Raw genomic sequence first — 13,150 nt, forward strand, 5'->3', positions numbered from 1 at the left:
ATGCACCCTAAGATGTTCATCTGATAAAAATTACCTAACGATCACTTCTCAGATCATATCCCTGTCATTAAGTTGGCACTTGACTGTATTAAATTTCTAATTTCTGAATAATTAGAATTACAGAGTTTATAAATACCAGAATTCTTCAGTTTTTTTCATGCCAGGCACACTTAAACTTCCCACAGCAGGAACCATAATGGAAGGTATCCATCAGACTTGTAGAAATGCTTCTCTGTTTAGAGTTCTTCTAGATTGCCTTCCAACCTGTGGACATACAAAACAGGTGACTGAGATGTCCAGTCAGCAGGTCAGGTGTATCTAAAGTGGTATGGCTACTATTAAAAGAACAGATGAGTACAAGGAAATTCATTCAAAAGGCTATTATGGTTGTATAATATTGAGTTAAAACCTGAAGTTAAACATAACATTCCAGCAGCAATATCAGTTTGTTACTGAGCGGGCATTTCAAGTGCATGAATTGAAAAGACAGTTCCATGAAACCTAGCAATGCATTTGTAATTAAGATATTAAATGGATATTCAGTGTACTTGTTGAAATGAGAAGCCTTCAATGAAAATTATTTCAGAATATAGTTGTATTGATCTGTATACTATCAGGAGATGGAAAATGAGCAAATGGTAACTGAAATATGGTAGTTTTTGTTAGTACTTACTTTGAAGGCTTTGGAAGTTATTTCAGTCCCAGTGTTAGAAGTAAATTGGGATTTCAAGTATCAGTAAAAATACTTCACCCAGATCCCTTAGTCAGACCCATTTAATGATAGCTGCTGTTTCAGGGAACAATGCTGAACATGTTAAATAGAGCTGCCTTCATTTTGGCTTTGCTGCTAAGCTTCATAAAGGATGCTAGTTGCTCTAAAAAGATGGGCAGAGATAGACTATCAACAGAGATTGAGAAGAGACAGATTAAAAGAAAGGACTGAGGGATTTTTTTTAAATTACTTTTTTACTCTATTATTAGTTGTGTTTTATTTCTGTAACTGGCAGGTGGCTGTCCTGTCATGTTTAATTTGAATGAAAGAGTATTCACTGTGGAACAACCAACTTCCTAATAATTGAAACAAACATTTTATATGATAGTATTGATCCAGCAGTTGCTGTACTGTAATTAACAAAGTATGTCCAAATAGTCTAGTTTGGAGAAAGTTAGTAGTCACTCCTGCTTGATAGAAACTCATGACGCCTGGTACTTTAGCTAACTATTTCACTTCGCAAGAGATCTTTCAGTATTTAAACTTGAAATTGTTTTTTTTCTAAAACTCTGTGGAGTTGTCCATAGCATTTTAGAAAGTTCAAAATGAATTATAGTGCTAAGTAAATATTACCTAAATTTCTATTGTAGCAATTCTCAATATTTTGTAAAATAATTTTTGAAAGGAAAGGAGTAGTGTATATTATGACATATCTGTTTTTTCCCCACAGGTTGGCCCTAACAATGTTCATGTGGCTCTTTCCCTGGTAGAATACAAACCAGAACTTCAGAAAGCAATGGAATTTGTCTTTGGAACAACGTTTATTTGTAACAATATGGATAATGCCAAAAAAGTGGCCTTTGATAAAAGGATAATGACTAGAACTGTGACTCTAGGAGGTGAGGTATTTGATCCTCACGGGACATTGAGTGGAGGTAGGTTTTCTATCCTTTTGTCCTCACATTTCTCTCTGTTATGTGGTAAATAGGGTGGGGGCCTTTTCTTTTGGTTTAACAGGAAATAGTGGGGTTGGAATGACTTAGTGAAGAGCTTTGCTCCTAATCTAGGCGTTGGGTTTTCTTGTGAATACCTTTTATGTGACAGGTGCTTAGTAACATTGAGAGACTGACTACACAATGTCATACTCCTCAAGTAACTCCTAGTCTAGGAAGCAGGCCCGTAGCCTTTTTTTTAATGCATCTCAAGTAAGTCTATTCCTGCTGGCTTATTTTCTCTTGCTTTTTGCCCTATCAGGATATTGTAGTCACTGGGAAATGAGGTTTTCTTATTCAGTACATTTTCAGCTTAACTACCCACTTACCTTGAGGAAACATGTTAATTTCTAATTTGTGTATATGCCGTTGTTCCTATCAAAAGTAAAACAAAAAGTTCAATCTGCCCGCAGTGGCGCTTTAATGCTTTAAGACAGGAATTCTTAGATAATGATCATATTCTTCTTGTTCTAATATTTACCACTCTGAGTTTCTAGAAGATGTATGTCAAGTGATCATGTAATAACAAACTAAATAGTATTAGGTTGGTGCAAAAGTAATTGCGGTTTTTGCAATTGTAATACGTACTGTGTGTACCCGGCATTGTTGTAAGATTGTGCTGTCCAAAACAATAGCCATTAGCCACATGTGGCTTTTTACATTTTATTAAGATAAGATTAAATAAAATTTAAAATAATTCCCTCAGTTGCACTAGTCACATTTCAAGGGCTCAGAAATCCCAGTGGTTAATGGGTAACTGGACAGTGCAGATATAGAACATTTCTATCATTCTATAAAGCCCTATTCTAAGGCCTTTAAATAATTAACTCATTTAATCCTTACAGCAACTATGAGGTAGCCATATTACTATCATCTCCAAAATACAGTTGTAGACAGTAAAGTACAGAGTCCTTAAATAACTTGCTGGTAAGTGGCAAAACTCAGAATTTGAATTCAGGTAGTCTAATTGCAGAGTTTGTGCTTTTAACCAAACCAAGAGGCTGTATAGCTCCTCTTAAGATATCATGTGGCTTAATTTCTTTCTAGGCCAAGAAGACAATAGTCAAAACAAATTCCATAATTAAGTAGCAAGTTCCCCAGTACACAATAAGATGACTAGTATATCTGCAATTGGAAGATAGACCAAATATTTTTAGTTAGCTAAAACAAAAGGAACTTTAGATGTCATTAGAAATCATTGATTTGTATGTTCTTGAACTTCTACTTAAGGATTGGCAGATAAGTAACCCCGTATTATATTAACAGAGTGCTCAAAATAGCACTGCTAATCGACCTTCGTATTCTCCCATCAAACCTGTAGTTTTCTGGGATCGAGAAATACAACACCTCAGCCTGTTACTGCCGGATAATTATAGTTTCTTGTAAAGTGAAACCAATCTACCCTGCTATATCAGAGCTCTGCTATATCAGGGCTGTTATGATGTGGTAACAAACAGCCCCCAAATCTTAGTGGCTTACAGCAAGTTTGTTCCATAATTATGCTACATTAACTATAGGTCTGTTGTCTCTATTCTGTGCTCTTCTCTTTCTAGCACCCAGGCTGAAGGAAAAATGGGCAAAGGAGGATATGGTCAGTTATGTGCAGCCTCTTAAAGCTTATTTTCAGAAGAGGCATGTTTCCCATTTCGTTGGTCAAAACAAGTTACATGGCTAAGCCCAATGTTAGTGGGGAGGAAAATGGGCCTGGGGGGGATGGGCCCAGTAGTCAGGCCGTGATTATTTTGAATAAATAATCCACCACATCTACTTAGAAATATTTCTTATCAAGTATGTACATCCTAAGATCCAAATTTCAAAATGAATTCTATAGCTTCATAAGTATACTATAAACATATGCTATTGAATCATTTCAAGTATGATTCTCTTAGAAAACTTTATTGTTTAATATGTGGTAACTTATTGTTCAAGGCCTGTTTCAATTTGCTTCTATCAGGTGCTCGATCCCAGGCAGCTTCTATTTTAACCAAGTTTCGAGAACTCAAAGATGTTCAAGATGAGCTAAGAATCAAGGAGAATGAGCTACGGGCTCTAGAAGAAGAATTAGCAGGTCTTAAAAACACTGCTGAAAAGTAAGACCTATATTGGATTAAGATGTATTTTTTTTCCTTCGGTCAAAGATTTGCATGAAAGAAAATTTACTTCTATTTAAAAAAATACAGCTTCTGATTTTTTTCATAATATCCTTAGTTTTAGTTGAATAAATTGTGAATTGATAATTTGTTTCAATTACTTATCCATTTATTTATTCATTTTATTCATACAAATAGTGTCTTTGTTATATGTAAGAAATTAGGGAAAGCTAATTAAACAAAAGGAAGGAAAAAAATCAGCCAAATAGTCTCCTTCCCCAGTTGAGATAGATTCTACTGGAATTGGTGGGGAAACCCATGGATACTCTGGAGGTTGATACCAGAGGATACTTGAATCCTTAGTTTGAAATGAAATGATACAGTATCGCTTTCATCAGTAGTCTGCATTAACTAACATTAGCAGCATATGGCTGCCCTACTCCTATAGATACTAAAGATCACTGGGTTGCCTATGGAGACGGTAAACAAGTTCATGTCAGAAAGTATCTGCTAAAATGAAAAGTATTTCCTTACTGTTTCTTCTGTGTGGGTGTAGATAGGGGTATCTATGTGTACGTTTCACCACTACTTTTGTTTGTGTATGATACAGGTATATGCATGTTTTATATTTTCAAAATTGGGATCATGCTGCTTAACCATCACTTAACATTATTCACTGTTGAGTGACTCCTTATATGCACCAAATACTCTTACAGGAGCTGGGAATACAGTAATGTATTAAACAGATAAATCTCTTCCTTCATCTTGTTTTCATACACATAGTTGGGGAAACAGACAATAAAGTTAATTTGGTAGAACATGTTAGATAATGCTAAGTTTTAAGAAGATAAAAGTAAAACAGTATAGATGTGAACTATCCAGGGCAAAGAGATGTTGGGGTTTCAGATTGGGTGGCTAGGGAAAGTCTTCCTGAGACAATGACTTGAATAAACACCTCACTGGTGTGAGTGATCTCCACATGTGATTACCCTGGAGAAGACTTTAAAAGGTTCAGAAGTTTAAATACCACAAACTTGCAAAATACATTATTTGAAAGTTTAATTGTAATTTTTTCACGTCCCTCTGAAGCTGGCAAATGGCAACCGAAATAAAATTAAAATCAAATATTTTACTCAGAATTCACAATAATGAAAAAAGTTTTAAAAAAATCCTAAATAAACTTGAGAATGATACCAAGACTTTTTGGGGACACTGTATATGGAAGAAATTGTCATAATCCGTCAATGTAGTCATTCCAACATAAATTTGTATCAAAATGCCCACTTTCAAACATCATATACATGTAAAGCCTGCATTTTACCTTCAGTAGCATAAATGAACCATAAAGGGAATGAACTTTCTGTGAGAAAAATGCAACAAAATTTCTGAGATAGGTGCAGATTTGTGGTCACATTTGGCTTAGAACTGTTAACTTTGTTCAGCAGTAGTCAATCATTTATTTTGCAGAATTGTCTTGTGGACTAATTATGGCACTGAGGTCAAGGAAAGGAAATGGATTTTGAAAAATATGACAGTGGAAGTATCACCTAAGCCATTCTTTTATAGACCATTTTAAGAACATAGCTTTTTTTTTTAATTTCTACACTCTACATTTTTTTAATGAATTGAAAAATGACTCTAAGTTAAAATTACGGTTTTAATTGCTGTCAAGCAGTCTCAGGCAAGATACTCAAGGGAATATTTATGTTTTTTATGTTTTATACTTTTTTCTCAAACCATGAATTTCTAGTGACAAGCTAGCTACCTTTGAATTTATTAATAACTTGAAATTTCACAGGAGCTGAATTAGCTAAATACCTTCCAAAGAAATAACTTTAAGTAGCTAGAACTGGGGTAGAATTACAGGGTTTGCAAGAAAAGTATATTGCAAATTTATGTTCAGTACCGTGCCTTTTTAAACTAATCGGTATCATTAGGAAATGTAGGGAACATGAGTTTAACATGGAGATTATAGATAACCCCAAAAAAAATTTTTTATCTTAAAGTTTATTGGGGTGACAATTGTTAGTAAAGTTACAGAGATTTCAGGTGTACAGTTCTGTAATACGTCATCTATATATTACATTGTGTGATGACCAAAATTTTTGAAATGTTATGTAATTGTTATAATGTGTTTCCCCGAAAATAAGACCTAGCGGGACAATCAGCTCTAATGCGTCTTTTGGAGCAAAAATTAATATAAGACTCGGTATTAATTTTTGCTCCAAAAGACGCATTAGAGCTGATTGTTCGACTAGGTCTTATTTTCGGGGAAACACTATTAATCTATTTTTGTGGTGGGAGCTTTTGTGAGGTTTTTCCTTTAGGTAAGAATCAGTAGGGGGGGGTTATTTTTAAGGAAACCTATTCAAAGATGAATTTTAGTGTTCTAAAATTAAAGTTGTTTCTATAAATAGTTGTCCGTCATGGACATATAGAATTGTTTACCTTCAGTGACCAAATCAGACTTGAATTAAATTGATGCCTCAGCAATGTGAGAGTCTATCAACTTATTCTTGTAACTAGTAGCATCTTATAGTCTATGTGAGTTTTGTTTTGTTTTGTTTTGCTTTTTTAAGTTAAAAGACTAGTTTGAATGCATGTCCCAAACATCAGAAAATTTGTGTGCTTTTGTTACACACTTTAAGGTATCACCAACTGAAACAGCAGTGGGAGATGAAAACTGAAGAGGCAGATTTACTACAAACCAAGCTCCAGCAAAGCTCATATCACAAACAACAAGAAGAATTAGATGCTCTTAAAAAAACCATTGGTAAGATAAAAACATACTGTGCTTAATCTGTTTTTGATAACCCTACATTAAGTATTTAGATCTTATCTTTGTGTATTACACATTGCCAAAGTTCTGCTCGTTTATAGCAGTATACATTTCCACTAGTGGCATATGAAAGTACTCAGTTCTCCAAATCCATTCCTTTCCAGACTTAAAATTCTCCAATGTGATTGTTGTGAATAGGTAGTTCATTAGTATTTTAATTTGCATTTCCCGGATTGTTGGTGAAGTTTGAGATCTATTTCGCATGTTCCTTGGAAAGTTTCTACTTTTGTACCTTTTTTTTTTGTTTTTGCTCAATTTTCTGTTGGGTTGCTCATAGTCTATTTCTATTGTTCTTATGTATGATTTCTTGGAGATTATCTGCATTATTAATATTCTTGGCTTATGTGCTTGTTTTTTAACCTTATTTATATTTTTAGTATTTCTGTTACACTGAAGTTTTTTTATATTTAATGTAATTCAATTTATAGGTATCTTTTCCCCTAATTTTAAGAACCTATTTTATACTTTTTAATCAGAATTTAATTGTATATGGCAGTTTCAATTTTTCTTGTTCTTTGGGACAGTATCCACACACCTATTTCCCCCCTAATGTTTATTTTCTTCTTTTACACAATTAAAAGTTCACCCATTTTGTTCACCGCCCCATCCCCTGCATCTTGCAATTACCAATCCGTTCTGTGTCTGTGTGCTCAGATTTCATTGTTGTTGTTAAGATCCCACCTATAAGTGAGATCACATGGTATTTGTCTTTATGACATATTTCACTTGCATGATGCCCTCAAGTTCCATCTATGTTGTCACAAATATCAAGACTTCCTTTTTTTTTTATGGCTGAATAATATTCCTATGTGTATGTATCACATTTTCTTCATCCATTCATTCATGGGTGATCACATCCATTGTTTCTGTATCTTGGCTATTCTAAATAATGCAGCAGTGAACATGTTGGGGAGTTGCATATATCATTTTGAGTTAGTGTTTTGTTTTCTCCAGATAATTACCCAGAAATGGAATTACTGGATCATATGGTAGTGCAATTTTTAATTTTTTGAGGAACCTCCATACAGTTTTCCATAAAGGCTGTACCAATGTACATTGCCACCAATAGTGCACAAGGGTTCTCCTTTCTCCACGTCCTTGCCAACTCTTATTTCTTGGCTTCTTCATGATAGCCACTCTAACAGGTGTGAGATTATTTCTCATTGTGCTTTTAATTTGGATTTCCGTGATGATTGGTAATGTTTACGATCTTTTCATGTAACTGTTAGCCGTCTATGCCTTCTGTGGAAAAATGTCTATTCAGATCCTCTGTCCACTTTTTTAATTGAATTTTTTCTTTTGAGTTCTGTTTGTTCTTTATATGTTGTAGATATTAACCCCTTATCAGATACATGTATGAGTTTTTTATGTATTTTAGGTATTAACCATTTATCACATAAATGTTTACAAATATTTTCTCTCACTCAGTAGGTTTTTTCTTTTTGTTAATGGTGTGGTTTCCCATGCTGTGCAGAAATTTTTTAGTTCGTAGTTCCACTTGTTGATTTTTGCTTTTGTTGCATTTGCTTTTGGTATCAAATCCAAAAAATCATCATGAGGACAAATGTTAGGTAGCTTTTTGCCTGTGTTTTCTTCTGGGAGTTTTATGATTTCAGGTCTTACAGTTAAGTCTTTAGTCCATTTTGAGTTAATTTTTGTGTATGATATAAGATAGTGGTCCAGTTTCATTATATTGCTTGTGTCATTTTCCCAGCGCCATATTTTTGAAGAGACAGTCTTTTCTCCGTAGTGTAGTCTTGGCACCTTTCACATAAAGTATTTGACATTTTTGTGTGGGTTAATTTCTGGGTTCTCTATCCTGTTCCATTGATCTATGTGTTTGTTTTTATGCCAATACCATAGTGTTTTGATCATTATATCTTTGTAGTATTTTTTGAAATCAGGGAGTGTGATACTTCTTTGTTCTTTCTCAAGATTGTTTTGGCTATTCTGGGTCTTTTGTGGTTTATATTAATTTTAGAATTATTTATTCTAGTTCTGTGAAAAATGTCATTGGAATTTTGATAGGGATTGCATTGACTCTATGTTGCTTTGGAAAGCATGGACATTTTAACTGTTAATTCTTCATTCCCTGAGCATGGAATATCTTTCCATTTATTTTTGTCAACTCTTCAGTTTCTTTTATAAATATCATAGTTTTCATTGTACAAGTCTTTCCTCTCCCTGGTTAAATTCATTCCTGGGTATTTTATTCTTTTTTATGCAAATCAGATTATTTTCTTAATTTCTCTCTGTTTATTAGTGTATAGAAACATAACAGATTTTAGTATATTGATTTTGTATCTTGCAACTTTACTGAATTCATTTATTAGTTCTAACTGGTTTTTTTTTTTTGCTGGAGACTTTAGGGTTTTTTGTATATATCATGTCACTTACAAAGAGTGACAGTTTTGCTTCTTTTCCAATTTGGATGCATGTTATTTTTTTTTCTTGCCTAATTGCTCTGGCTAGGATTCCAATACTGTGGTGAATAAAAGTGGCTAGAGTGGGCACCCTTGTCTTGTTCATGATTTTAGAGGAAAAGCTTTCAGCTTTTCGATGTTGAATATCATGTTAGCTATGAACTTGTCATATTTGGTCTTTATTATGTTGTGGTATGTTCCTTGTATACCCACTTTATTGAGTTTTACCATAAATGAATGTTGAATTTTGTCTGATGCTTTTTCTACACCTATGGAAATCCTGATTTTTATCCTTCATTTCGATAATGTGGTGTATCACATTGATTTGTACATGTTGAACCATCCTTGCATATGTATTAGGTTGGTGCAAAAGTACTTGCAGTTATTACAATTATTTTTAATGTTTTAAACCGCAATTAACTTTTACATCAACCTAATAGAATAAATGCCACTTGATCATGGTGTATAGTCCTTTTAATGTATTGTTGGATTCGGTTTGTTAATAATTTATTGTGGATTTTTGCATCTGTATTCATCAGGGATATTGGCAAGTAATTTTCCTTCCTTGTGGCATCCTTGTCTGGTTTTGGTATCAGGGTAATGCTGGCCTCATAAAATTAGTTTGGAAGAGTTTGAGAAGGATTGGTATTAATCCTCCTTTGAATGTTTAGTAGAATTCACCAATGAAATCCTCTGGTCCTGGGCTTTTGTTTTTTTGAGAGGTTTTTGATTACCAATTCAATCTCCTTACTAGTAATTGGTCTGTCCAGGTGTTCTATTTCTTCATGATTCGGTCTTGATAGGTGGTATGCTTTTAGGAATTTGTCTATTTTTTATGGGTTGTCCAATTTGTTGGTGTATACTTGCTTATAGTAGTCCCTATGATCTTTCATATTTCTTTGCTATCCTTTGTAACTTCTCTTTCCTTTCTGATTTTATTTGAGACACGGTTTTTTGTCTGTTTGTTTTGGTGAGTCTAGCTACAGGTTTGTCAATTTTGTTTCTTTTCAAAGAACCAGCTCTTAGTTTCATTGATATTTTCTGTTGTCTTTTTAGTCTCTATTTTATTTCCACTCTGATCTTTGTTATTTCCTTTCTTCTATGAACTTTAGGCTTTGTTTGTGCTTCTTTTTCTAGTTCTTTGAGGTGTGAAGTTAGGTCATTTATTTGAGCTGTTTCTTGATGTAGGCATTATCACTGAATTTCTTTTGCACATCCCATACATTTTGGTATGTTGTATTTCCATTTTCATTTGCTTCAAGGTTTTTTTTTTAATTTTTCTTTTGATTTCTTGCAATGATACTCTGCACTGAAGAGTAGAGTAGGAAATCGTGCGGACATGGCATCCAAGATTATATGTTACCTACGATCTAACACAATGTATGTACATGTCAGTGACAGTAACATGCTCATTCTGTCTTACCTTTTTATTTATTTCTTTGTATATTTAGAGATAATATTTTTACTATGCTTCATCCTAGCCATGTTCTCACAACATTTCTTTATAATAAGAGTTTCCGTGAATAAAAATAAATGAGCAAAGAACACAAAGAAAGCTTGTTTATGAAATTAATTATAAGTTTTCTGGCAACTGAAACAAAGGGAAAACTACTATAGTTATTCTCTCAGTTCTGCTTTTAGGAAGCATACAGGTATATTAAAAAGATGGTCCTTAATCTTTTTAATAAGTTTCAAAACCATGTTTAAAGTAGGTAAAGTTTATATTATTCGGTTTCATGATTGGAAGTAATTTCATCACAGATCTTCAGATAATTATTACACAGTATCTGTATTTCAACATACCATTTCTAGAATAAGAGTGAAACAGTTAATTTTTTTAAAACTCTAGCCTTTAACTTTCCAGACAATATTTTCTATTAAAATTGAATTCGTAAGCCATTATCCTTAACTGTTAATAGTTGGAGGACTTCATTTAGCTACATTTGCCTAATTTTATGATGCAGAGGAAAGTGAGGAGACCTTAAAAAACACCAAAGAAATTCAAAAAAAAGCAGAAGAAAAATATGAAGTATTGGAGAATAAAATGAAAAACGCAGAAGCTGAAAGAGAAAAAGAACTGAAGGATGCTCAGAAGAAACTTGATTGTGCCAAAACCAAAGCAGATGCTTCCAGCAAGAAAATGAAAGAAAAACAACAGGTAATCACCTTTCTTGAAATGAAGCCAATCTTTTAACAACATAGAGCTCAGGTGGTAGACCGTCATTGGTTGGCCTTACTCATCAGTATTGATCACAAAATCTAAAAGTGAGGTGTGCTTTTTCAGGAAATAAATTACACATAAGTCAAAATAAAATATAGTCTTCTCTGAAAATCCTGTAATTTAGTGTCATGTAATTGTGTTAGTTAACATTGGCTTGCTAATTTTAGAGAAAGAGCACAGTTGCCTTTTGGTAAATGCTTCATTCTAGAATGGACCAGAACTTACATAGTGGTGGAGCTACGTCATATCAGAGATTCAGTGTTGATATTTCTAAGCCATGTCATATCAGAGATTCAGTGTTGATATTTCTATTTAGTGATCATTTATGTTGAAGGTATATTATGAAAGAATGATGTAGGACAAAGCCTTTATATTTACGAAGTGCCATTCAAATGTAGACTAGTGATAATCTGATTATATCTTTTGCATAGTACCAAAGCTGGAAATTGAACCTAGGTTTTTCTGAACCTAGCTATGCTCTAAATCACTGTTCCATACAATTTCCCGTAAATCTACTTTTCTTCGTAGTTGTTTTTTTAACCCATCTTGTGATCCTGTCACTATAGCTGCACAAAATGTTTTCTAATGAACTAAAGCCTATAATAGGAGAGAAAAAATGGAGAAACTAATTTTTTTGACACTGAATAGCTACATATATTTAGAAAAGGCTTTACCTCTGCTTAGTTTATCTGTTATGTAGAATTCTATACTGGTTTTCTTTATAACAATGAAATAATAAAAGAAATAGTTTATGCAAAGTTCTTTGAACTCGTATATATTGTACATATATTTGTCATCATTTTCTTAAGTACAGGGAAATAAATAATTTCCTTTTCCCTCCTATCTTCTGGAGAAGTAGCTTACATGTGTTTTGTTTTGTTTTGTTTTGTTTTTTGGTAGTTGAATAACTAATCTGGGGCTCTTACCTGCATGAGATTTTACTAATTTTGTTGACATGTGAGTGTCTATTTTTCAGTAGTTAATAACCTGTTGACTGCCCAGATACTGTGTTTCTTTTAGGAAGTTGAAGCTATCACTCTGGAGCTGGAAGAGCTCAAGAGAGAGCATGCATCCTGCGAGCAACAGCTCGAAGCTGTGAATGAAGCTATCAAATCCTATGAAGGTCAGATTGAAGTGATGGCAACTGAGGTGGCTCAAAGTAAGGTAAGATTTACTTACCATATTAGAGAAATTGCAAATGTTAATCTACTCATGAAACGTTGGTTTGAACATGTTTGACTTTAGAGGCCTGATTCTCCTCATTCCTTTCTTCGTGAGAGGCAAAAATGATGGGTACTGATATAGGAGTCCTGAAATAATACTACTAATTATTTTAGTCCGAGTCTATTCAGATGACAAAATTACACAGTAATTTGAACAGGCAAATTTCAAATAAAAAATTCTTAATTATAATAGAGTCTGCAATGATGTGGGATTGATCACTAATGGGTAAAGGGAACTCTAAAATTACAGGACCAGCAGGTACAGGGAACAACCATTACCCATGGGGCTGAGACAGTGCACCCATGGAATGAACAAATCTGGAAAGGAGCCCTATTCTACCTTCAGGGCTCTAAGAACCAGATTTAGTTGGAGAAAACATAACTGTGTCCCACTAATGATGTTTGTAGTGCCAGGAGAAGCCATTTAAGGAAGTGCCACATGATGGCACTTACTGGGAAATAGCTTTCTTGGATGCCAGGGTAATTGGCCATGGGGAGGTGCCTAGCCTGTGAACATGCTGAGAAGCCCCCGCTGGGATGTCAGGGGAAACCCTGCAAGCTGCTAGTCCTTGCATGTGACAAGCTTGCCCTTGAGAAAAGCACACCAGAGCCAGGAATCAAAGTCCCTTCCTCCTACAGTGTCCCTACAG

The 13,150-nt window shown here is 34.1% G+C and overlaps 1 protein-coding gene across 2 annotated transcripts in view; it reads left to right on the plus strand.

Moving 5' to 3' along the window:
• Positions 1-13,150, plus strand: part of SMC2 (structural maintenance of chromosomes 2) — a 51,834-nt gene that overhangs the window by 21,226 nt on the left and 17,458 nt on the right. For both annotated transcript variants that reach the window (XM_033123699.1, XM_033123700.1), the window contains 5 exons: positions 1,443-1,647; positions 3,659-3,794; positions 6,443-6,567; positions 11,021-11,214; positions 12,298-12,441. In XM_033123699.1, the coding sequence (XP_032979590.1) occupies positions 1,443-1,647; positions 3,659-3,794; positions 6,443-6,567; positions 11,021-11,214; positions 12,298-12,441 (804 nt within the window). The remainder of the gene's footprint in view (positions 1-1,442; positions 1,648-3,658; positions 3,795-6,442; positions 6,568-11,020; positions 11,215-12,297; positions 12,442-13,150) is intronic.

This window comes from Rhinolophus ferrumequinum, chromosome 12 (assembly GCF_004115265.2).
Source record: "Rhinolophus ferrumequinum isolate MPI-CBG mRhiFer1 chromosome 12, mRhiFer1_v1.p, whole genome shotgun sequence".
Lineage (NCBI taxonomy): Eukaryota > Metazoa > Chordata > Mammalia > Chiroptera > Rhinolophidae > Rhinolophus > Rhinolophus ferrumequinum.